This window comes from Patella vulgata, chromosome 4 (assembly GCF_932274485.2).
Source record: "Patella vulgata chromosome 4, xgPatVulg1.2, whole genome shotgun sequence".
Taxonomy (NCBI): Eukaryota; Metazoa; Mollusca; class Gastropoda; family Patellidae; genus Patella; species Patella vulgata.
The window spans coordinates 71,077,178-71,100,648 of NC_065882.2; the positions used below are offsets into that span (position 1 = coordinate 71,077,178).

General features: G+C 35.6%; 3 protein-coding genes across 5 annotated transcripts in view; 2 read left to right on the plus strand and 1 right to left on the minus strand.

Moving 5' to 3' along the window:
* Positions 1–1,714: 1,714 nt before the first annotated feature.
* On the plus strand, positions 1,715–5,594 carry LOC126818323 (dual specificity protein phosphatase 23). The gene is made up of 4 exons (XM_050545661.2): positions 1,715–2,072; positions 3,247–3,434; positions 4,453–4,556; positions 4,952–5,594. The coding sequence occupies exons 2-4, from the start codon at positions 3,257–3,259 to the stop codon at positions 5,141–5,143; spliced, it is 474 nt and encodes a 157-aa protein (XP_050401618.1). The 5' UTR covers positions 1,715–2,072; positions 3,247–3,256; the 3' UTR covers positions 5,144–5,594.
* Positions 5,595–5,640: 46 nt separating this feature from the next.
* On the minus strand, positions 5,641–20,231 carry LOC126818047 (ERI1 exoribonuclease 3). The gene is made up of 8 exons (XM_056100297.1): positions 20,227–20,231; positions 16,276–16,288; positions 15,023–15,139; positions 14,218–14,277; positions 11,477–11,568; positions 9,701–9,773; positions 8,385–8,481; positions 5,641–6,198 (listed from the first exon to the last, which is right to left on the minus strand). Exons 1-8 carry the CDS (start codon positions 20,229–20,231, stop codon positions 6,098–6,100), a joined length of 558 nt encoding a protein of 185 aa, XP_055956272.1. The 3' UTR covers positions 5,641–6,097.
* The window catches only part of LOC126818309 (zinc finger FYVE domain-containing protein 9), a 32,054-nt gene continuing 25,768 nt past the window's right edge, over positions 17,186–23,471 (plus strand). For all 3 annotated transcript variants that reach the window (XM_050545642.2, XM_050545643.2, XM_050545644.2), the window contains exons 1-2: positions 17,186–17,325; positions 20,912–20,969. In XM_050545642.2, coding sequence (XP_050401599.2) covers positions 20,921–20,969 — 49 coding nt within the window. In that variant the 5' untranslated portion in view covers positions 17,186–17,325; positions 20,912–20,920. The remainder of the gene's footprint in view (positions 17,326–20,911; positions 20,970–23,471) is intronic.

The following is a 23,471-nucleotide window of genomic DNA, read 5'->3' on the forward strand; positions in this document are numbered from 1 at the left end:
TTAACCTAAGCACAAAATGCTCATGTTCGAACTCCATCAAGACATTGACCTAATTAACACCTACACCAAGTTTGAACATTCTACCTCAATTAGAAGGGGAGTTATTGTGTTCCAAAGTCTCGGCCAATCAAATTGCTTATCGCTCTGCTTACCCTAAGCAGAAAATGCTCATTATCGAACTTAGTCAAGGTATTGATGTAATGAAGCTATACACCAAGTTTCATCACTCTCACTTAATTAGAACTAAAGTTATCGTGTCCCAAAGCATCAACCAATCAAATTGCTTATCTCTGCTTACACTAAGCAGAAAATGCTCATCTTTGAACTCCATCAAGGCATTGACCTAATAAACACCTACACCAAGTTTGAACATTCTGGCTCAGTTAGAGAGAGTTATTGTGTCCCAAAAAGTGTGACGGACGGACAGACACACCGATTTTAATAGTCCCCTGCTTTCTTCGAAAGGCGGGGGACAAAAATACAAATATTATATAATAAAGAAGTTAAATAACATTTGCAGGAAAACGGAATATGAAAATCGATTCCCTCCTTCCACTACTTATTTATGAGGGCTATCCAGTTATATATCAGCTAAATTGCGATAAAATAATATTTTATATCAATAATTAGTATAGCTTGTGCCATCGTGTATTCTATGCCGTTGATTGTGTGTCAACCGAATAATTATTATCTAGTTTATATGCTAAAAACTGTATCACCAAAGGGGGATAATTTAGATAACAAGGTATTACTGTAATGAAACTATACACCAAGTTTCATCAATCTCACTTAATTAGAACTAAAGTTATCGTGTCCCAAAGCATCAACCAATCAAATTGCTTATCTCTGCTTACCCTAAGCGGAAAATGCTCATCTTCGAACTCCATCAAGGCATTGACCTAATCAACACATACACCAAGTTTGAACATTCTAGCTCAATTAGGAAGAGAGTTATCGTGCCCCAAAGTATCAACCAATCAAATTGCTTATCTCTGCTTACCCTAAGCGGAAAATGCTCATCTTCGAACTCCATCAAGGCATTGACCTAATAAACACATACACCAAGTTTGAACATTCTAGCTCAATTAGGAAGAGAGTTATTGTGTCCCAAAAAGTGTGACGGACAGACAGACAGACATACGGACGGACGAACCCATTTTAATAGTCCCCTGCTTTCTTCGAAAGGCGGGGGACAAATATTAACAACCATCAACAGTCTTGTCTTCATTTCATCAACGCAACGAATATTCCAGAAAATACACAAGAATCGCACTTGTACAATACTATGAGTGACAATATACATATTATGACAGAGGGAAACTTACAAGTTGAACTATAACCTTTTGAGAAGAGCAACCAATCATTTTATTATTGTTGTTTTTAAAATTATTTTACCCCCAAGGAATAGGAAACAAAATCTTAACAGGTGGTTCTCAAGAAATAACCATTTCCAAGGGATAATCATCTCGATACACTGGACTATACTCATACATATGCATGAATGTGATATGGGATCTTAATTTATTTTTAGTTAATAGTGACATGTGGAGTAAGATATGCCTGGTTGAACAACAGAATTAAATATTCATTTCACACACAATATGTTTGAGTAAATCAATAGAAATGAAGACTACAATATTCGATCAACATGAACGACATGGTCCACTTCATTCATTCCTTAACATATCTAAATAATACCCGAATGGAGGTATTGTTAACAGTGACCATGCTAGTAATTGAGCTGTAAGAAAAACTGTCCGCCAACTGAAGGCACTGTTCGGTATTTCTTTGCATAAAGCGGGTATTATTCCATTTCATTAAAAATTTCACAGCTAATTAACCTCCTGATATGTTCAAAAATAACAGGACATTAACGACAGACATAACAGAAGCATTAATCGGAAAGAAATTCAAAGGGTCACAAGTGAAGTTTGGGTTGTTTTAACCATTGTATTGTCGACATCCGGAAGGCATTGATTTAATCACTATTATTCTAAGGGAGTTTTCAGGGCGACAGCCTTCGGAAGCAGTCGTAGAATTCGGAGCAGGGAAGTGCAGGGGACTATATGAAGGTACGGAAAAACTATTATTCTTTTATCTTGAAATGGGCATTGCTATCAAGTCCAGCAAAATTCTGCTGTCCATTTATAGGCGATGGTGTAGAGCGATGGGGGCTGGGGCAAAATAAGTTATTTTCGAGCTAAAATCAATTGTTTGAGTCATTTAACAGCGATATTTCAGGCAATTTGGCGTTATTCAGTCAAATGCATAGGTGCCTTTGCATGCGCGTAATTATTCGACTTGGTGTTACAGCAAATGCGGTTATCCTTCGAAAAGTGGCCAAGAGTATAAGAATTGGAATCGCAAGGCAAGAAACTCATCCTTATAAGGTCCCTTCAAGACAATCGAGAAACCCTGGACGATATAACTGTGCTTTGTTTTGTTTTTTTCACATACATGTATATTCAGTTGAATCTATATTTCGTTTACATAAAAATGTAGGTGTGTGTTTACATTAAAATAATCTTAGAAACGCTAGACAATCTGGTGGGTTATCATTTAAAGCAGTGGTTCCCAACCTTTTTTGGGTTGCGACCCCATTCAAGAAACAATTAAGCAACTGATCGCGATCCCTCAAAGAACAAAATCATCTTTTACTATGAAACAACATCATTATTTACATTAGTGTTTCACGTATTTGACAACTTATTGTTTTAAATTTTTACACCGTTATAAATATTGAGGAAATATGATTGGCAATGAAATGAAATGAAATGGGGTTTAAAATCCTACTGTTCTGCTCCGATTGGGATAATGAAGACGGGCATATGCCATTCAATGTGCTATGGTGGAAATTTAGCCCGGGCAACGGCACTATGGCCTACTTTTATATCGAATTCCAACTGCCAAGGGATCTCTTACGTGGACGCCGGTGTTTACACGGGGTCCCATTTTTCTGACCATCCAAAAGACTAGACAGCTGTCCTTGTTAGACTTTCCGTCCTGCACCACTGACAAGAGTAAACCACGCCGGAAAATCCCGATTATTGACAGGGATGATTGGCAATGTGGCAATAGATAAGAGATGTGTATGCTTTTCATGAACCCAGGATTTAAAGGGAATTTGTAGTTTCAAATGGAATCATACATATAGGTTCGATTTAAATAAATCATCCTTGTTCTTATTAAGCTGCAGGATCAACCATACCAATACAGTATTAAATATAATCCAAAGTCTGTTTTCAGGATAGTTGCGATGGGGGATTCAGTTGGAGAATTTCCCTTTAACTTCTCCTGGGTGATTGAAGATGAGTTATGTGCCCTTGGTTTTCCTGATACCCCAGGAAATATGCAGTATTTAGTCAACAATAATGTTGGTTATCTCGTTTCCTTGACAGCAGAACGACGTCCAGATATACAAGGATATGAAAAGGGTATTTGTAAATTCTTGTCTTAATTTCGTCCTGTTGATTTGGTTGGTAGCTCTGTAGTTTGTTAAAACGTTTCGGCCCGCAAATTGGGCGTCTCGATAATATTAATCCTCGAAAAAATTTCTCCGAATTTTCTGCATCACCGATTTTGATTGGTATAGGCTGATTAGGAGTCAACCAGTCATAAACTTCATAAAGGGTTTTGATTATCGAGTCGCCAGATTCACTGCCTTGCCACTGTTAAGGACCAAAACGCTTCAGATGTTAATAGCTCTATAGGAACCAAATAAACAGAACAGACATTGCCTTTTTACGCAAAATGTTAATTGTACCGACACATTTTGTGGACCCTCTAGAGCCCACAATTTCTGTCCAGTATAGATGAAACTTCAAATATTTGTTTAGGATCATTTAAATTTGGACAATCTGGTGTGATTGTATTTCAACAAATTATTTTGATATTGCTGATATTGAAGAGAGATTTTTTAGAGATGAAGTGTTGTCAACAAGCGATAAATAAAACCGAACAGAAATGAAATGAAATTTAACGTCCTACTGGGCTAATGAAGACGGCCATACGCCATATGGTGTGCTATGAGGGAAATTGTGCCCGGACAGCGGCAATATGGCCTACTCTTAATTCGAATTTCAACTGTCAAAGGATCTTTTACGTGCACACCAATGTGTACACGGGACCTCGGTTTTTCGTCCCATCCAAACGACTAGACAGCTGTCCTTCTCAGGCCATCCGTCCTGCATCATTGACCAGGGGAGACCACGCTGGAAAATCTGGATGAACTTTCTCGACCAATGCAGGGATCGAACACCCGACCTCCAGGCTAGCGAGCCAGCATCTTACCAAGTTAGCCACAGCGATCCCCTAATACGGAACAAATTCTTGATTGGTCAAAAATATAACTGTTGGAATAGTAAAGTTAATGTACATACACCTTTTGATTTGTTTGTTTGCCATGCTGTCAATCAGAATCAATTGTAAGAATAACTATTTGATATATCATAGATTTACATCTGACGTGTATAAAGATAGTAGACTTTACACCACCTACATTACAACAAGCTGAGGTCTTTCTACAAATGATGGAGAAGGCTAGAAGAAATAAAAAGGTAATAAATTGTTCTGGAGCTAGGTCAAGTGTCATCTCAGACTTGCACAAACTAAGTCTGAGATGAAACTTAGCTTAGCTCCCACACTCTACCCCCCCAAGTAGTTTTGGCGTTTATGATGGTTTGGAAATCGAATGCCAACCTCCATCAATAGTATTTGACCTCATTTCAGAGTTATGTATAACCTCTGCTCTTTGTAAGCAATGTCCCTTAAGAAAATCTTCAGACACTGTTCAATCAAACCGCGGTAGCAAATTTTTTGTTTTAAAAAATGAAAGGTATATGCTGCTAAACATTGGAACAACTGGTGCAATTTGAGAAAGCTGTTTATATCGATGTCTCTTTCAGCAAGTAATTTGTAAGGCCGCAGCAATAAGTTTCTATTATTATTCCAGGCTGTGGCTATACACTGTGCTCATGGAAAAGGAAGGACTGGAACAATGGCGGCCTGTTATTTAATAAAAGAATATGGTTATACAACTCGACAGGCTATAGACAAAATACGTCAAATAAGACCAGGGTCTATAGAGACTAGAGATCAGGAATTATTCGTTCACCAATTCGAGGAATACCAAAATACTTGCTAGAAAATAACGTATATAGTCCATACCAATATCATGAGTATAGGCTCCTGGACCTGTCTACCACTTGGTACAAGAGATAGTCCGAATGATTAACGGGGTGGGTTCTTGGACTATTGCATGGAATTTGTCAGATTTAGTACCGAATTGATCAACAAAATAAAACAACTAAGGGTATAAATTGTTTAAATATAGAACATCACACGACCTAGTTACATATAGCTCCGATACTGGAAATTTGGTGACCCCGCTTGCTATGAGGTCATCATAGGCTCAGATTGTGCATTTAAGCGTAGCCACCTTTCCAACCTTAAAGATACATTATTGGAGATAAAGGCCGGCAGTTCTCACTATAATAGTTAAAAACTAGATAATGTAAAGGGAATTTGCTGAAATTTTCAGTCAAATTGATCCACTATGAACCGAGAATTTAGTGATTGAATTTTCGGCCTAGCCTCGATCATCATTACTAAAGTCGGTGCGATAAAAAAAACAACATAGTCTCGATTATCCACTTCATGATTTAATCTGAATCAGGAATAAAGTTGAACAGCAAATCGGATCCTAATCCAGTAAATATCGCAGACTAGCGTTGACATCAAGAGTTGATTATGGTCTGGATAAGTTAATTAATGTCTAATTAATAATGTTTTTAATATATAGATTGCGTGCACTTAAGACTTTAAAAAGCTGATATTATAGAAATTATAAAATTTGGAACACATGTACATTTATCCAGTTATAATATAATGTAAAGATATTGACCATTACTATAATGGTTGTTGTCCGGGAAGATTCCTTGGTATTTCCTGGCAGTGACTATTAACCTTTACAATGCATCATTATTATGGTTAATTTATCAAGCTATACCTTAGTCTGTACAATATGTTCCAACAGTTTTTATTTCACATTCCAAATAATTTAAATCGGACATTTTTAGCACCAGAAAATAGTATGTGATTATCTAGAGTGTGCAGCTTGTTGTAATCTTCCAGTATATTTAAACACATAGCCTCTTTTTAACAATTCTATCACAATATTAGCTATATTCTTACAATCATCTAAAATAAACAAAAAACATCAAATATTATATCTATTGTATAAAACTGTCACAAATTAAAGAACTTGAAAATCGTCCAACAAAAAATATTTGACAATCTGCAGTTTGCAATCTTCACTGAATTGTATATAGCAGGTGATTTCGCTGTTGCTGGCTATACCATTGCTGGTTATATTTCATCAAACGGTAGTTTCTTTGCTTTGGGTCGAACCAAATTGTCGAATGGGGCTGATACTGCATGTTATATCATATTTTCCAATCGCGTGGGTTTTCTCTGGGTCCTTCGGTTTCCTCCCACTGCTAAAGACCCCTACTCGCAAGCGAATTATTGAAATAAAATTAAACCATAAGTTAGTCCCGAAATGACCTAGTCTGTGTCGAGTGGACGTTAAACTTCATTTTTCTCTCTATCTCATATTTTGTGATGGCGCAAAATCCTTTCCATTCAATTTTTATTTCGGCAGAGTAATAAAAAGGATTATTTCTTAACTAAATAGTTTCATTTCTTACTTAAACAAAATAGGTTATTTCTCGATCTGACAACCCCCAAATAAGATATGGGCTTATCAAAATGATATTCAAGAAGTAAGAGATTAATTTTGTGCGCCGAACCCCACCATCATTAAAGAAATGAAATGAAATGAGGTTTAACGTCCTACTGTTTTGCGCCGAACTGGGCTAATGAAGACGGGCATACGCCATACAGTGTGCTATGAGGGTAATTTCAAGAAGTAAGAGATTAATTTTGTGCGCCGAACCCCGAAACCCACCATCATTAAAGAAATGAAATGAAATGAGGTTTAACGTCCTACTGTTTTGCGCCGAACTGGGCTAATGAAGACGGGCATACGCCATACAGTGTGCTATGAGGGTAATTTTGCCTGGACAGCGGCACTACGGCCTACTCTTATATCGAATTCCAACTGTCAAGGGATCTTTTACGTGCACGCCAATGTGTACACGGGACCTCGATTTTTCGTCTCATCCGAATGACTAGACAGCTGTCCTTTTCAGGCCCTCCGTCCTGCATCACTGACAAGGGGGAACCACGCCGGAAAATCTGGATGAACTTTCTCGGCCAATGCAGGGAACGAACACCCGACCTCCAGGCTAGCGAGCCAGCGCCTTACCCACTTAGCCACCGTGATCCCCCCATCATTAAATAGCAAAATCTTAGGTTCGCCACTGCTGAAAATTAGGTTTTCTTAACAATATTAACCATGAACGAACGGGCACAGGCGTACAGGCTCGATGGCTGTTAGGGGGCAGAACTCGAAATGCACCCCCCACCCCAGGCCCCACAAACCCCACCCCCCAAAAAAGAAAAAAAAATCGGAAAATTTGACAACCGCAAACGCGTTTTCCTACCACTCAAGCCCGTTAATACAATAATTTCAAAGTGGTCTAACAAGCCTAGCTGGCTGACTCGAATTCATATCAACCAATCAATCGTTTACAGTTCACTGAGGCGGGGGTGATCGGGGGAAAATTTTGAAAATTTAACTGCCGTAAACGCGTTTTCCTGCCATTTCTGCCCTTGAATACAGGAACTACAGTGTGGTCCAATATAGCCTACCTGAGGTGGCTGACCCGAATCACAAACAAACAACCAATCGTTGCGGGCCTCGCCCTCCAGAAAATTTTTCTGCTATTCTATCCCGTGAGTTAAGCAACTCCAAAGTTGTCTGATGGTTTTGTAACCGAAATCCCACTCAATGCTGACCTGAATTCCAACCATCCAATCAGATTGGTGCAGCTGCATTCACAAATAATAATCGATGCCCGAAAATGTCGCACAAAGTAGAGCGACTCCAGACAAAATGTTTTAACCCATAGTCAATTCAGTACAAATTCGTGGTATTTAATAAAAAGAAAAGTAAAATTGGTGTTTTATTAGATTTCGGGCACTTTATTTTGCCAACTAGATGAAATAATAATTTTTGTTTTCACTTTACCCGCGAAAAGTCAGATTGCCCGAAAGTTAGGGGCAGCGCCCCTCCCCCCACCCCCTGGCTTGTACGCCAATGCGAATGGGAGGCTCATTAACTTCAACAAGCAAATAGAAATGAAACAGGATTTAACGTCTTGTTTTTGTTAATCTTTTGACCAACATGGGCAATGGGAGCGAGCAAGCAAATAGGGAATTGTTTTAATATATAAACCACAGGAAATATTTAAAGAACCTACCAATACCACTGTGATGTCGTCCTTGGTGTTTTAACTTTAACTGACTTAACATGGGCATCATACCCTGCGGAAATACACTCATCACATCTGAAAAAGACTAATATATAAACAAGATAAAATATGAGTTATCCTTATATCACGTTTATAGTAATTATAATAAATATGGTTTCTGTACAACAATAGCAATCAAATCATAAACTGATAATCCACAATTATTGTTATATAAAAAGGACAATTAAATTCCGCCCATGCCCCACTCGCGACCAACATTAAGCAGTATTCCAATCTATGTTCATGATCGACAATTGTAAATGCGAGGAAGTAAATTCGACGACTAAAGGCACCAAAAACAAACAATCGGCATTGTAAGTAGGACAAACGGAGATTCTTTTAAAAATGAAATTAAATGAGGTTAAACATCCTACTTTTCTGAGATTCGTATACAAAACCAGCAATGGCTTTCTGTGCAATACTAAGAGAAGTCCAGCTTAACGGACCGACTATCCGCATTATAAAGCCATCCATCTATAGAACATAAATGAGCAACTTTTTAGATGTAATCTAACTTAGTCTGCAATGTAAATGTATAGTCAAATCGCGGAAAATCGAAAGGTATTTTTGACAGACAGGATGTTTCTTAATGACCAGCCTGTTGGGTATAGTTAGAGATACCTACGACTGTTAATCTCATATAAATTCACTATCACATTCACCTTTACCTGAAACTGTAATTATATTCGCGTACAGTGGTGTTTTTTTTTTTAACCATAGATATGCGGCAAAAATAATCCAGATTATATTATTTCATCAGACCGATCAGTTTCGTTTAACGTATAGCAAGGAATGTCGTTTCTGTAACTAAATTATAATAAATTGTTCTGGGTCCTGTTTCTCGAAATCTTAACAAAAGATAAAATCAAAATTTTAGTAGATACTTCAATTTTAAATGGCTAAGCTCTAAAATCAATCTAATATTATCCAATTAAATTACTAAAATTTGGATTTTATCTTAGTTAAAATTTCGTAAAATGGTCCCCTGGCAGGGACGCTTGTTTACCAAGACTTCAGTCGGGTCTTTAATCAGGGCCTTTTGATATAGAAGAAAGAGGAGGCTTTCCAGATTTATTTAAATGGTACTGGATTGAAAATTTATACCTTGTACGTGTAAACCAAGGGTGAAACTCTGAAAAGGCCAAAGCAATTTATCCCTTTTGAAAAAAAAAATCATTGTAGGTTTTATATATGAATCTTTGTTTTTCGTTGTCGTTAATGTTGTTGTTACCGGTTGTGATTAAAATAGAAGATTCGGAACTTACTCTTTTAAGATTGATCCATTGGTTGAAATAATCTTCAGGCTTTATATGGAAATAGTCACACTGTTTAGGTAACCTGATAAACAATTATTTATACATTAAACAGTAAAATGGTGGTTTAAACGGTAATCTACATTAGTGGGATTTCAAAGAACCATGCATGGTATTTCTGTACCAAAAGTTCCAAAAGAGAAACATTTTTTGTCCCCGACACTGTAATAACTAATACAAAGGTAACTGTATTTTTCATAGTTTGCTACATATGTATACCTCATCCCATATTAACAAATAGAATAGATGTACAGACTAACCAAAACAAAGAATCTATTTAGATGTGACTAGAAACTTTATTTGTGACAAAAGGCCACCCATTAGATTACTAGACAAGCTTATTTCAATGGGTACAATATATTTATTTCTTATACCGGAAAATGGTTATATGTGGGACCTATTGCAATCTGATTAAAATACAGATCTATATTTCGTTTTGTTTTTTTATACTTTGGATGACCTCTAGTCTCCTGCATAAAAATTTGTCTAGTTGTAACAGGATCCTGTCAGAGGTCATACGAGCGAGTGGCTTTTGACCCTATGACGTTAGACATTTGATTAACCGATCAGCTTTGGTGCTTCTAGTGGGTTATCCACAGTTCCATGCAACTCTTCCAAAAATTCGCCCTAACAGACTGTTTCATTGGCTAATCCCTCACATCCATAGGAATATCGGTTATACAACAACTCTTCCAGATCCTAGTGTAGTAAAGACAAGTAAAATGAAATTTTGAACTATAAAAATGAGACGAAATAGGATCTGTGTTTTAACCAGATTGGAACTATTGTGTTAACTTTCCAGTTATTTTATATATTATTTCAAGCAATTTTGGTTTAAAGGGCATTCACATCTACACTGTACAAAGGTCAATTCACAGATATATCATCATCCTTATGCAACCTTTTTGGTTGCTTTTTTATTTTCTTCCTAGCATTTTATTATTCTAGAGACTTATAATTATCAATTTCAAATACATTTTCCTTCTGGTTAGGCTTAAGGGACAGGTCTCTTTCATGCATATAAAGCTTAAAGTGCAGTCTCAGATATTAGTATTTTCTGTTTAAAAAAGGATTCTGAAAATCTGTTCCTACACTTGCTGAAATCTTAGCCGTAAGTGTAGTTCAAGATTGTTAAGTCACTAAAGCAACTGAAAAAACACAGATAATATTGTAATAATAGAGTAGTGGTTACCAGCTTGCCCACACAATAATTCATTAATATTGAGACTAACAAGAGAGAGAGAGAGAGAGGGGGTTTATCGTCCACATGACACAAACTAGGTCATTTCGGAATTAACATGGTTTAATTTTATTATTTCAAAAATTCGCTTGCGCTTACAGGTCTTTAGCAGTGGGAGGACCCGGAGAAAACCCACGAAGTTGGACAGGCGACCCTACTCCTTGTCACTTACATCCGGGGATTTGAAACCACGCCAGTTGACTCAATGACAGGCCTTATGATACAGCGCACGTGCTAACCGTTCAGCCATCCAACCCCCTGAGACTAACAAACAGGAATGTTCATTTCCATGGACATATACGTAATGCAAGGAGGAATTTTGCCTGGGCAGCAGGTTTCTGCCCAGGTAACTTCGAATTACAACAACCATGGGTTCTTTAACATTGGAAGACTAGGCACACTTTGTCAGCCCCATTGGTGCCCCCCCCCCCCCCCTGAAAAGTAACAATTGGTTTTAAGCATTTTATAGCATCTATAATAAATCTTACATTAGTTTTAAATCCCAATCACCACAAGTTACAAAAGCAAACTTCACTCCTTCATTTAGTAGACCCTCTTGTTTCATCCAATCATCAAATTCCTGATAATAAAATAAAAGATAGGTTGCCAGGCAACGAAACATACGCCCACAGCAACTAAATCGTCCGGGCAGTCAACAAGGGTTGTCGCATATTTTTACTTTTTTCGGTAATTAAACATTTATAATACACTAAAATCTGATTAAGAGCAACAACTCACGAAGTAATTATCAGAAAACTATTAAAATTTGTTTGGTTTTTATAAAGTTCTGCCCCATGCTAACGTTTTGTATGCAAAGCTTTTAATATCATGGATTTAACTGTTCAAGTCATAAAAATTCATTGAAAATCAATATACTTGTTCGTCTCAAGATCTTAAACTCTGTGTATCAATCTGAAGTCAATCGGATGATAACTTTAGCCTTTAGAGCATCACAAGATTTTGCAAAGTGATCAAGGGCCATAACTTTGGCAGTAATTATCGGAAATCGTTGAAAATCAATAGGAATCTGTGTATAAATTTAAACTCAATCGGATATTAACTTTAGCCTCTAGAGCATCCACAAGATTTTTTTAAGTGATCAAGGGCCATAACTCTGGCAGTAATTATCGGAAATCGCTGAAAATCAATAGGCTTCTTCGTCTCATGACCTTAAACACTGTGTATAAATTGAAAGTCAATCGGATATTAACTTTGGCCTCTAGAGCATCCACAAGATTTTCAAAGTGATCAAGGGCCATAACTCTGGCAGTAATTATCGGAAATCGTTGAAAATCAATAGGCTTCTTCGTCTCATGACCTCAAACACTGTGTATAAATTTAAGGTCAATGGGATATTAACTTTGGCCTCTAGAGCGTCCACAAGATTTTTCAAAGTGATCAAGGACCATAACTCTGGCAGTAATTATTGGAAATCGCTGAAAATCAATAGGCTTCTTCGTCTCAAGACCTTAAACACTGTGTATAAATTTAAAGTCAATCAGATATTAACTTTAGCCTCTTTGTGGACGCCGGACCGATGGACGGACGGACGGGGGCAACGACAATATACGACCACATTTCAATGTGGGCGTATAAAAATGATTTTATAAAATAATGCAATTAAGTTTGTTTTTCTCAAAATTTATTTAGTAATACCTTAAAGGAAAGGTTCATGAAATCAAGCAATTCTCTGGAAAATAAATTAATGTATAAAATTCTGAAAAACTTTAATATTACATATAATTATGAAGATAAACAATTTTAAAATAGGTTACATTCCAAGTTTACAGACCTTATTTAAACACCCAAAAGCTGCACATGTAGGCATAACATCTGTGAAGCTAGTGCACTCATGACGTCAACAATTTCACGACATAACTATTAATCTTAATTTTGATTGGTTGAGAAATATCGATGAACGGGAACATGGCAGCATCCAATGTATTTAGATTTAATAAAGTCTTTTGATCAATAAAATTTTATATTTTTTTAATTCTTCAACATAAAAGTATACAGGTCACAATTCTATGGAATACAATTACTGCTTTTTACTGAGCGACGTTTCGACTAGGCTTCTCTAGTCATTATCAAGCTATGATAAAAACTGAAAATATGACAGGACAATATAAGTAGTTTTAATAGTGTATTTATTCTGACTAAGCAATAAGTAAAATAATCTGCCTGGATGAACTTTTCCTTTAAAGACCTGTGATTGTGAGTTGAAATCTGTTCTTTAAAAAATTCTGAATACAAAGTCATCATGTCATAAACTATCTTATATTATAATAACTGATGTTCTTGATGTACCATGTCATGTTTTGGTACTGATCATAATCTATAATCCTTTTTCAGGTTTTAAGTTTAGTTTTTTATATAAAACAGCAATCAATTCCACATGAACAACAACAGGCCAATTATTATCTAAATATTTAAATTTAACAAACAGAAAGGGCTGAAAAGTGTTCTGTAGGTAGTAATTTAGACAGTTGAAACAAAAAAGCTAGATTAGAATCTATATTGAGTTTGATACAGTAACAAAATAATGATGCCCCAATGAAACTAATAGAATGAATGAATATTGTTTAATGGCATGTCAGCTCTAACCGGGCTATATTGTGCCAAATATATAGTGATATTTACGAGACACATTAAATGAAATCACAAAATATTAATATAAATTAATAAAAAAAACCAATAGAAACTAATATGAACTTTAGATGGTCAACACTTAGATTAAGACCTAATCAATTTCAGTAATCTTGGACCACTGTGTATGTTGTTTGGTAAGACTACTTTTATTATGCATTGTAAGAAAATCTATATTTCCTTTTTATTCTGGAATATTATCCCTTTAGAGGGACAATAACACTCTAAGTACTCTAAGTACTAGATGTTTAAGTGTCCTACCTGTTGTGTAAATTATCCATTACATCCTATTTTACTTGTCCAGAGGGTTCGAAAATATTTTAAAATCCAAGTCACATTTGAAAAGGTTTACGTTAGGCTTTTCAAATCATTTAGTTGAATTTTCCCAAATTTTTAAATTAGGTGTGTTAAGATGAAATTTGTATCACCAATTAATTGGAATATTGTAAAATAGTACAATTTGTTGACCAGAATAAAGATTGGGACAGATTATTCAGTTAAAACAAGAGGGGTATTGAGCCTTTAAAAGAAATAATTTAAAAACTATATTATTTTCTTCTTTGTTTACAAAATAAAAGACTACCTGTAAAACTTTTTGAAGCTTTGGTTGTCCATCCACCATATCTTGTATTATACCAGTCAGCTACAAAATACAAGAGTCTTTTTTTTTTGTTTCTCTCAAACAAATTGAAATCAATTCAATTTCAATTGGCACACCCACGTCTGAACTGTACAAATAAGGCAACTGACTTTGTAAGTGATGTGTGTGTTGACAACAGGGCAAACAGTTTTTGATAAGAAAAGGCATCAAAGGATTGTACGGTAGGGAAGACAGGTATGATAACCAACTCTTTTAAAGGCCTAATTCAAGTTTGTTGGCGAGAAAGAAACAACACAGTATATCATAATTTCAGCAAATAAATGTGCCTGTATCAAATATCTAAACAATAAAAAACATGTTAATATTAATTATGATTTTATGCTGATATGGTATTCGATTTATCAGGGTTTGCCCCAAGCCCTTTAATTTGATATGGTATTCAATTTTGAATTAATTTTAACTTTCATTGTTGGATAGCATATCATAATATGTGATAGAGCCTTTTATGTTTGTCTCACTGAATAGACTATTTTGTGTTTATTACAGCGGACATAGGCTAAATAGTGGAGAAGTCAAAATTTGATATCAATTTAAAATCCAATTCCACTCCCACTCCCTCACCCGTTAATGCATGAACATATATTAAAAAAAAATCAATATTTGACTTTATTGCAAATGATAACATATTAATCCAAGAGGTTTTGGGGATAACACCTTTTATGTTGGACTCTCCTTATAGAAATTAAGATTTCCTTTATCTGTATTTATAGGTGTTTCATACATGTACCTCTATACAAAAGGGAGTCAACTCTTTGTGGACTTCAGGACACACATAACGATGAAATGTGGATTCAACATTCAATGTCACAGGATTTACTTTTAAAACTGGAAACTCAATAATTTCCTATGAAAAAATAAAAGGTATTTATTAGTATTATATGGGGAAGTCACTGTTACATGAAACTAAATATATAAATTCTGTGTATATAAATAATTATATATATTGCTATGTATAACTAGCAATAGTTTTTAAGATTTTGTTTTAGTGAGGGGCACATTTACTAAATACTCTGTACTCTGCAAAGCATGGGCTGGCAGACGAATAGTTCAGCTCTGAACGTAGGTCTCATTACACTCGCCCTGTACATTCAGGAACCAGTCTATTGATTCCTTGTTGAAAAAATTTCAGTTCCCAGTAAATCTTACTGGGCAACTTTTACTGCTCAACGGTAGCGTGTCAGTCCCTGTAAATGCCTGTACAATAAAAGGAACATTTTAGTGAGAAAAAAAGACTTTGATTACCTCGCTCAAGTTAGTATGTGTGAAACAACATGCCGTTAAAAATACGTCCCTTCTGCTAAACAGCTTTGCTGACGCCACTGAAATCTAAATATAGGGTAACGCATAAATTTACCCAACTCGGTCATATATGACAAAACGAAATTTAGGTAAGCAGGGGGGAAAACAATTGGAATCTTTGAAAAATTGAGAATCTTCAGTCATTTATTGTTTTGCCTAGCCCAATTACAGTCAAATTTTTTCACAAATTCCAATTTTGATTCACCTGCTTACCTAAATTTCGTTTCCTCCTATATGCCCGAGATATATAAATATTTGTGTGTTACCCTATATTTAGATTTCAATGACTTCTGCCAAGATGTTTAGCAGAAGGGGACGTATTTTTAATGGCATACTGTGTCACACATACTGACTACATGTATAGCGAGGTAAGCAACATCTTATTTTCTCACTAAAATGACCATTTAGCAGTAAAAAGTTACCCAGTAAGATTTTTTTGACAAGGAGTCAATAGCCCGGTTCCTGAACATACAGGGCAAGTGTAATGAGACCTACGTTCAGAGCTGAACTAGCAGATGGATAGTTAGTAGAAATGGTTCAACTACTGATGTCTTCCGCCTTACTCCAGCCACAGTAGTGGTTCGTCCTACAGAGTTCCTTTGCGTAAGTTTTTTTAGTCAAATGACTACAAAAGGTTACTGACCTACATGTATAGCTCCCTTAATTTACACATAAACTGACCCAAAACAGTACTGCACATAGCTTAACATATAATAAAATCAATTCCCATTGAAATAAAGGTGAAGCCTTAACCGCATAATTATATGATTTGATGAAACCCAACTGCTACGCAAAATTTCAACTGGCCGGTGTCATGGCGGCTTGCGTAATACGTCATTACAAGAAACATCGCTATGCAAATGTAGAACGCATAACCTCAAAGAAAAACTGTTCGGTAACTATTTTAGTGGTCCAGTCTTCACTATTTGTCATAGACTTACTTATTTCAATACAAACTGTAATGATATGTGTTGACAATTGTGCATTTGAACCTATTTGAACTTGCGTAAGGAGTCTTAGACTGTATCAATTGTAACGTTACAAGTATAGTAACTAGGATAGTTAGGTGTGATAACAATATATGCTGTAAGGTAGGTGTATAAAATTGATAATGATAAGATTGGTGTACCTGTGGTGTTAATTTAGTTTGGTTATCACATGTGGCTTCAAAATCTAACACTAATAAATAATCAAATATCTGTGGCTTCAACAGTGTAGCAGACGACTCCGCCATGTTTGCCATACTTTTCTTTGACTTCTTGGAATATAATCGTCTCTGGTACGTGAAGATTCGTTCAACAGGTCGAATGTCACATAGTTTGTTTCTAAGAATAGAAAGTAAAACCTGTTTCCTCAACACGTTCATAATTGTCATAATTTACGTTTGTTTACAAACACACATGCAACTTCCGGTTTGCAATGACCTTGACCGAACCCGACTCATCTTCACGCTTCCTTGATATAAGAAGGCTGAATTATTACATAATAAGGGAATAATACGCAATTGCCTTTCTAAAAATACAGAACAGATGTTTCGGTAGTTAAAATTAAAATATATTTGGTCTCGAATCGTGATTACTAATACCTATTTCCGGTCTCGGCTAACCTAAAAATGAAAATGGCGACTGCTAAAATTGTGTAAAAGTTGATCTTAGCCAAATAATCAATATTTCGAGTCTAGATATGGTTTTAATAGGACCTATCCTATTTATATTATAATTTTCGTTTAAGGTGAGTGTTTAAGTAGTAAATTAAAAAGAAAATATGCTGGTAAATAGAATAAGATCGAGTGAATCTGAATGTCAACAAACATTTTTTTTTTTTGTTACTTCAATACTTCTTGTCACTGACGCTGCCTTCTGGTTGCAGTTGCACTGTCTTGATAGTCCATCTGATAGGCCTAAACGACAATGCCAAATGGTTTCAGTTGTAAAGTATGGTTCCTTGTTTTCTATTAAATATTTGTGTCATGATGAAGACCTTGTGAGAGCCAAAGTAACAGGTAGACTTGCACACAAGTCAAAGTCAAGTCCTGTTTTTTGATAATCGACTCATCTGCAATGTGGTCATGATTAAGGGAATTTTCAGGGTCAAGCCATCTATTAAAGTGTGTTCATTCATCCTGGTTTTTTCCTTCATCATTTATACCAGCAAGAAGTTAAAACAAACCTGCAAATAAATAGACTAATTTTTATAAGAATAATTTAGTTATTACAATAAGAAGAATACGTGTAGTTAAGTTTTACAATATAATAAGCAATTAACTGAACTAAATGTGTAGGCTACTGGTATTTGTTATAAAAGTTATCATTAATAAGTGCATTATTAATCATTATTTTGATTATAATAATTTATTGAACTGTACAATGTATAGCAGCTTTAAAATCCAGCTTGTATCTACTATCTACATGTAGCAGTACCAAAATGAAAATCCAGCTTGTAAAGTTGCTCTGTGGCGCTTGTATAAAAAAAGAATACACATGATTATAAAAAATCACACAATACCGGTGTAAGAAATATAGAAATTAAATCTAAAAAATAACTATACTTTATCACAATACAGGAAGAAAAAAAAAACAGTGCTCAAGCAAAGAGTTGCAATAAAGGTTTTATTGGGGTTTTTTTTTTAGAGTGCTCGATCAAGCGCGATCAAGCTCCTGAATCTCAGTCAAGGAGAATTTATTTTAAGCACCTTACAGCTGCTCACCATAATTTCAATATTTTATTTTGTGTCGTTGACAAATGCACAAAAGTCAATGTATGATTGAATACAGAAGATTTATGCTCTATATAGGCAGGACTACAGCCAGGCTCGGATTTAAGGCAGGGGGGGGGGGGTGGCCTACACACACATACACATAAGATCAAATGAGCACCCATGTGAGACTAAGCCGCGGTCCATGGCGACAGCTCTCCCTCAGGCCCAGGCCCAGTCCCAATAAATTAAAAGTTCAGTAACATATTATATTTTCTTGCCAATAGATGGTGTTCAATTCCATTATGTCATCATTATGCATCATTTCTGATCTTCTTGTTCACAAGAATTTGCTCCTAGTAATGACCCCAAATGCCAGGATATTGACTAAAATTTTCAAAATTTTCTGTTCTTCCATTATGCTAGTAAAGTTGCTTTTATTTGTTTGTGTGTTTTGCAACTAAAAAAAAGCTTTCAAAGGCTGTAAACGTATCTATTCTAAAATTGACAGGCAGGTCTCGAGATTCTGTCCCATTTATTATTCTCTCGTTCATAAGAATTTGCTCCCATCAATGAACTCAAATGCCAGGAAATCGATTAAAAATTTCAGACCCAGTCCCCCAAAATTAAAAGCTCATTTACATATTTTATGCATCACTATCTGTCTGTGGTAAAGGGAGATAATGTACCTAAAAGTTTGGGAAATTCAGACTAATCTGCATGTATTCACAGCTTGTAGATCTGCTACTGACAATCATATTAATTTAAGTGTATGGATCCCAGAATAATTTGTCGTCGTCATTTAAATCATACTAATTGTTGAATATACATATCTATTTAGAAACTCTAAGAGTTTAAGCTCCGTTACTTTAAATTTTCATGAATTTATTAAGCCCCCAGTTTAAATCTCGATAACTTAATGTACATATATTATAAGTGGACATTATTTTGATTACAAACTAATTTAGGAGTTTTCAAACATTTTGCAGGTATTTGAGAATATGGATTACTAGCAGGATACCCGGCTTTGCTCGGGGGGGTCATAACTCCAAAACCGGAAGTGGTAGACTAACGCCACCTGGCCTATGCTACTCCCCGGTCCGAGCTACCCCTATACCTAAAATTTCAGACTCGGGGCAGACCTAGTGTAGCCGCCAACCCGAATAGACCGGCTTCGCTCGGGGGTCATAACTCCGAAACCGGAAGTGGTAGACTAATGCCACCTGGCCTATGTTACTCCCCGGTCTGAGCTACCCCTATACCCCAAATTTCAGACTCGGGTCAGACCTAGTGTAGCCGCCAACCCCGAACAGACAGACTTCGCTCGGGGGTCATAACTCCAGAAGTGGTAGACTAACGCCACCTGGCCTATGTTACTCCTCGATCCGAGGTACCCCTATACCCCAAATTTCAGACTCGGGGCAGACCTAGTGTAGCTGCCAACCCCGAACAGACCGTCGCTTTGCTCGGGGGTCATAACTCCGAAACTGGAAGTGGTAGACTAACGCCACCTGGCCTATGTAACTCCCCGGTCCGAGCTACCCCTATACCCCAAATTTCAGACTCGGGGCAGATGTAGCCGCCAACCCCGAACAGACAGATTTCGCTCGGGGGTCATAACTCCGAAACCGGAAGTGGTAGACTAACGCCACCTGGCCTATGTTACTCCCCGGTCCGAGTTACCCCTATACCCCAAATTTCAGACTCGGGGCAGATCTGGTGTAGCCGCCAACCCCGAACAGACAGACAGACAGACAGACAAACGACAGTCTCAAATATATATATATAGATTGTAAGATTCCTCAATAAGTTTGTAGATGGCTATAACATACCAGTAGTAGTATGTTTTAATTTAACTCCATTCAAAGGCTGGACATGATTGGCTTTTATGAATTAATGACAATATTGTCATTAGTATCATCAACATGTAAACTTACTGCATCTATAAATAGCACTTTATAATACAAAAGTAAACAATAGTCCTTTTTTACAAGTCAAAAGTTTAAATCATATTCATCTGGTACAGGAGTGTGTTCATTGTATTGGTTTGTATATCATGTAAATATTTCCTCAACTTTGAGACACAATGTTTCTGCTAGGCTTCTTATGTATGTAAAATTGAGATAAAATGTTAAAACTTTACAAACATGTAGATGTTCATGTGAATGTCTTGACTGAGTTTGGTGATGACATTTTTCTGTTTGTGATAAGCAGACATCTGTCGTTCCTTCACATCTTTTGGATCACAATCACTCTGCTTCTAATTGAGGTGGAGTGATGAAACTTGGTGTATAGTTTCATTACATGTACAGTAGTAAGTACATGTACATCACTACCTTGATTAATATAAGTTAAACAATGAAGAATTTCTGCTTTGGTTATATGAATAGAGTGATAAACAACTTGATTGTTATACTATACATGTAGTTAAATGCTTTATGCAATGATAAATGTGCAAGTAATAAATGAGTGACTGTGATGTACAATAATGTAACTACGGTACTTAAACTTATTCAAGTCAAGGCATTCTTGATAATACAATGAGAGGCATGATAGAGCTGTACAAGTACATGTAGCCTACACTAATAAAAATTACTCAATTATGCTATTATTTTATTACAGTTTATTCCAATGGATTTTGTTGATTTGGATAAAGTTTTAGATGAGTTTGAAGAAGAAGGTTTGTATTTGTCTATACTTGTAGATCTACCCATACATGAATATATTCCATCTGGAGAGTGGATTTTTTGTTACCTCTGTCTCCCTATCCGCCCTTCTTGTAAATGTACATATATTCACAGCCTTGTGCATGATGAAATATATAAGTATGCATGCTCAGTCTTGTGCTTGATGACACATGTTAGCACAAGATTTGGAGTGATATTATTTGGCTTTTGATTATGGACTACATGTATGTCCCAACTTGTTTTTTTGATGCATTTAAAATCTACAACTATTTCAAATGAATACTTTGAATGAGTTATATAGTTATATCTACTAGAGCCCCCAATACCTGCCTTGTCTCATTTTAGGTGTTTAATTATATGTTGTCATCTTATCACTTATTTCCATTGGTGCATCCATCTTCTCTTGTGACCACTCTGCACACTACTGTTCTTGTCAGATCTTTTACAAATTCACAGGGATTATTCATTTTGTCATAAGGAAGGACCTTTTTTAAAAGTTTTTGATTTCACCATTAACATATAACAATATTAAAGCTTGCATTATTATAAAAATTGGGGAAATGAACAATTTCTGTTAAATCTTTTAATGAAAAATAGCCCTTGCTCACATCGTACTATGTAGATACTGGGAATGCTTTAACAGTTGAAGCTGTAACGAGATCTACAAAAGCAGTTTGGTGGCTAAAGTATCAGTGCTGCTTCACATCACCTTTGGAATCAGAAATTATCAGTTGCCTGTACTTTAGTAAACATTAGAGAATCTCAAATTTTCTAGGCGCAGCTAAAAACTTCTTTATTAAAACTCTCTTATCCAGATTATAAAGGGTTGTTTTGTGTGTGTTTTGATTGACAAAGAGACTCTTTAAGCATGCGTAAATGTATGGATCATTGTTAGGGTAACCCACCATAAATAAATATCTCCAAATATCTCGACAATTACGCCACAATATTTATATATATGCCAAGCCTCAAATCAGTTTCACACAATTATAGTCACTAAATAAACGATCATGTTGTACTTAATAAGCTATGACCATTAATCATCTATAAATAATAGACTGAAAATTGGTTCCAAGTTGCGTCCATAACATCCAGACACTTTTGAGTAAAAGATAGGTTACGTGCCCTTGTTTTGAAATTAGTCTCACTTAACCAGTCTATCGACCATTCTACGTCTGATTGACAGGTCGGGATAATCAAGACTACTTTTTTACGAAACATAACAGAAAGCTAGAACAAGAAATTGAATTTAGAAATAAGCACTTTAGACAACTCAACAATTGTTTTAAGAAACTTGTAAAAGTAAAATGAAACTACTGCTGGTATCATGTTCCTGCTAAAGAAAGTGATTCAGAGATAGTATTTGTACTAAACCAAAAGATGCCGCTCTTAACGGTACAGTTAATGATAAAGCAATTTAAAAAATAAAACAAACGTAATTACTAAAGCTGCTGTAATAACCAAGAAGCTAAATTTTACTGCTATTCAAAATCGTCAACAATAGATTTTTTACGGCTGTAATAGTTGATATATTTGTAGAGAATTGCACGTGCCATGGCTATTTATCGACTCAAAGCGAGTGCGGGGTAGTCAGAAATCAGTTCGAGACACGCAACTGAAGCGTGCACATTTAGCCATGTCGAGACCAACTTTCTGTAAAGTGCACGGGTCACCCTATCATTGTGTGCTTTATAAATATACATTATTATAGCTTTAAATTTATGAATAACTATTGCAAGAACTTCTGATACTTATTGCCCTTGATTATGTTATATAATCTTGTGAACACACCAGTGGGTTTGTACAGAATAAAGATTTTGCTTTTTTTCCCCATAGAGTTTCACAATATGACAAACTTTATATGGACTGCTACATGTATAAGACAACTTAGCTGCTATGGCCTTATGTTTTGTTGCCTGTTAGTATATCTTTTTCTTTTGATAAAATAATGTTGAGTCATCAGTTGACATACATGTAGGATACTATAACCTTTTTTAGGTATTATTTTCATGTTAAATAAATAGCTTGTTTTTATGTCAATAGAATAAGACTGGGTAATAAAGAATGGTCTCTGTTTTTCTTCATGTACTGATACTGTTTAAATGTACATGAATTGAGATTGCTGTCAAAGTAACCATCCCTTGCTAATAAATGGACATTTGTATGTATGTTTGCATGAATACTACTCATATAAAACAATAATATTTTACATGCACCTATTTTTATACCAAATATATCTAACTTGGGATTGTGTAAAGTTAGTGAGTGCAACAGTCTATATAATATGATGTATTCAATGTGAAATTAAATGACGCAATAAATAACTCCTTGCTACATGTACAATATCAACATTTTAATTGCTCATAATGGTAGACAATATAGAAAGAATTGACTTGTGAAATTAATATAATTAAGGTGTAACGTAATACCATACAATCTGTTGTTTTCTCTACACCTACATGTACATTTAAATGTGTACTGTACATATATTGTCA

What these genes read in the sequence shown, in the direction of transcription:
- LOC126818047 (XM_056100297.1), bottom strand. An exon ending in TGACTCCCTTTTGTATAGAG is followed by an intron (nt 14,278 to 15,022) that starts GTACATGTATGA and finishes TGTATTTTGTAG; the next exon opens with CTGACTGGTATAATACAAGA. An exon ending in AGCTTCAAAAAGTTTTACAG is followed by an intron (nt 11,569 to 14,217) that starts GTAGTCTTTTAT and finishes TTTTATTATCAG; the next exon opens with GAATTTGATGATTGGATGAA.
- LOC126818323 (XM_050545661.2), top strand. Translation starts at nt 3,257, where the DNA reads ATGGGGGATTCAGTTGGAGAATTTCCCTTTAACTTCTCCTGGGTGATT. An exon ending in TATACAAGGATATGAAAAGG is followed by an intron (nt 3,435 to 4,452) that starts GTATTTGTAAAT and finishes GATATATCATAG; the next exon opens with ATTTACATCTGACGTGTATA. An exon ending in AGGCTAGAAGAAATAAAAAG is followed by an intron (nt 4,557 to 4,951) that starts GTAATAAATTGT and finishes TTATTATTCCAG; the next exon opens with GCTGTGGCTATACACTGTGC.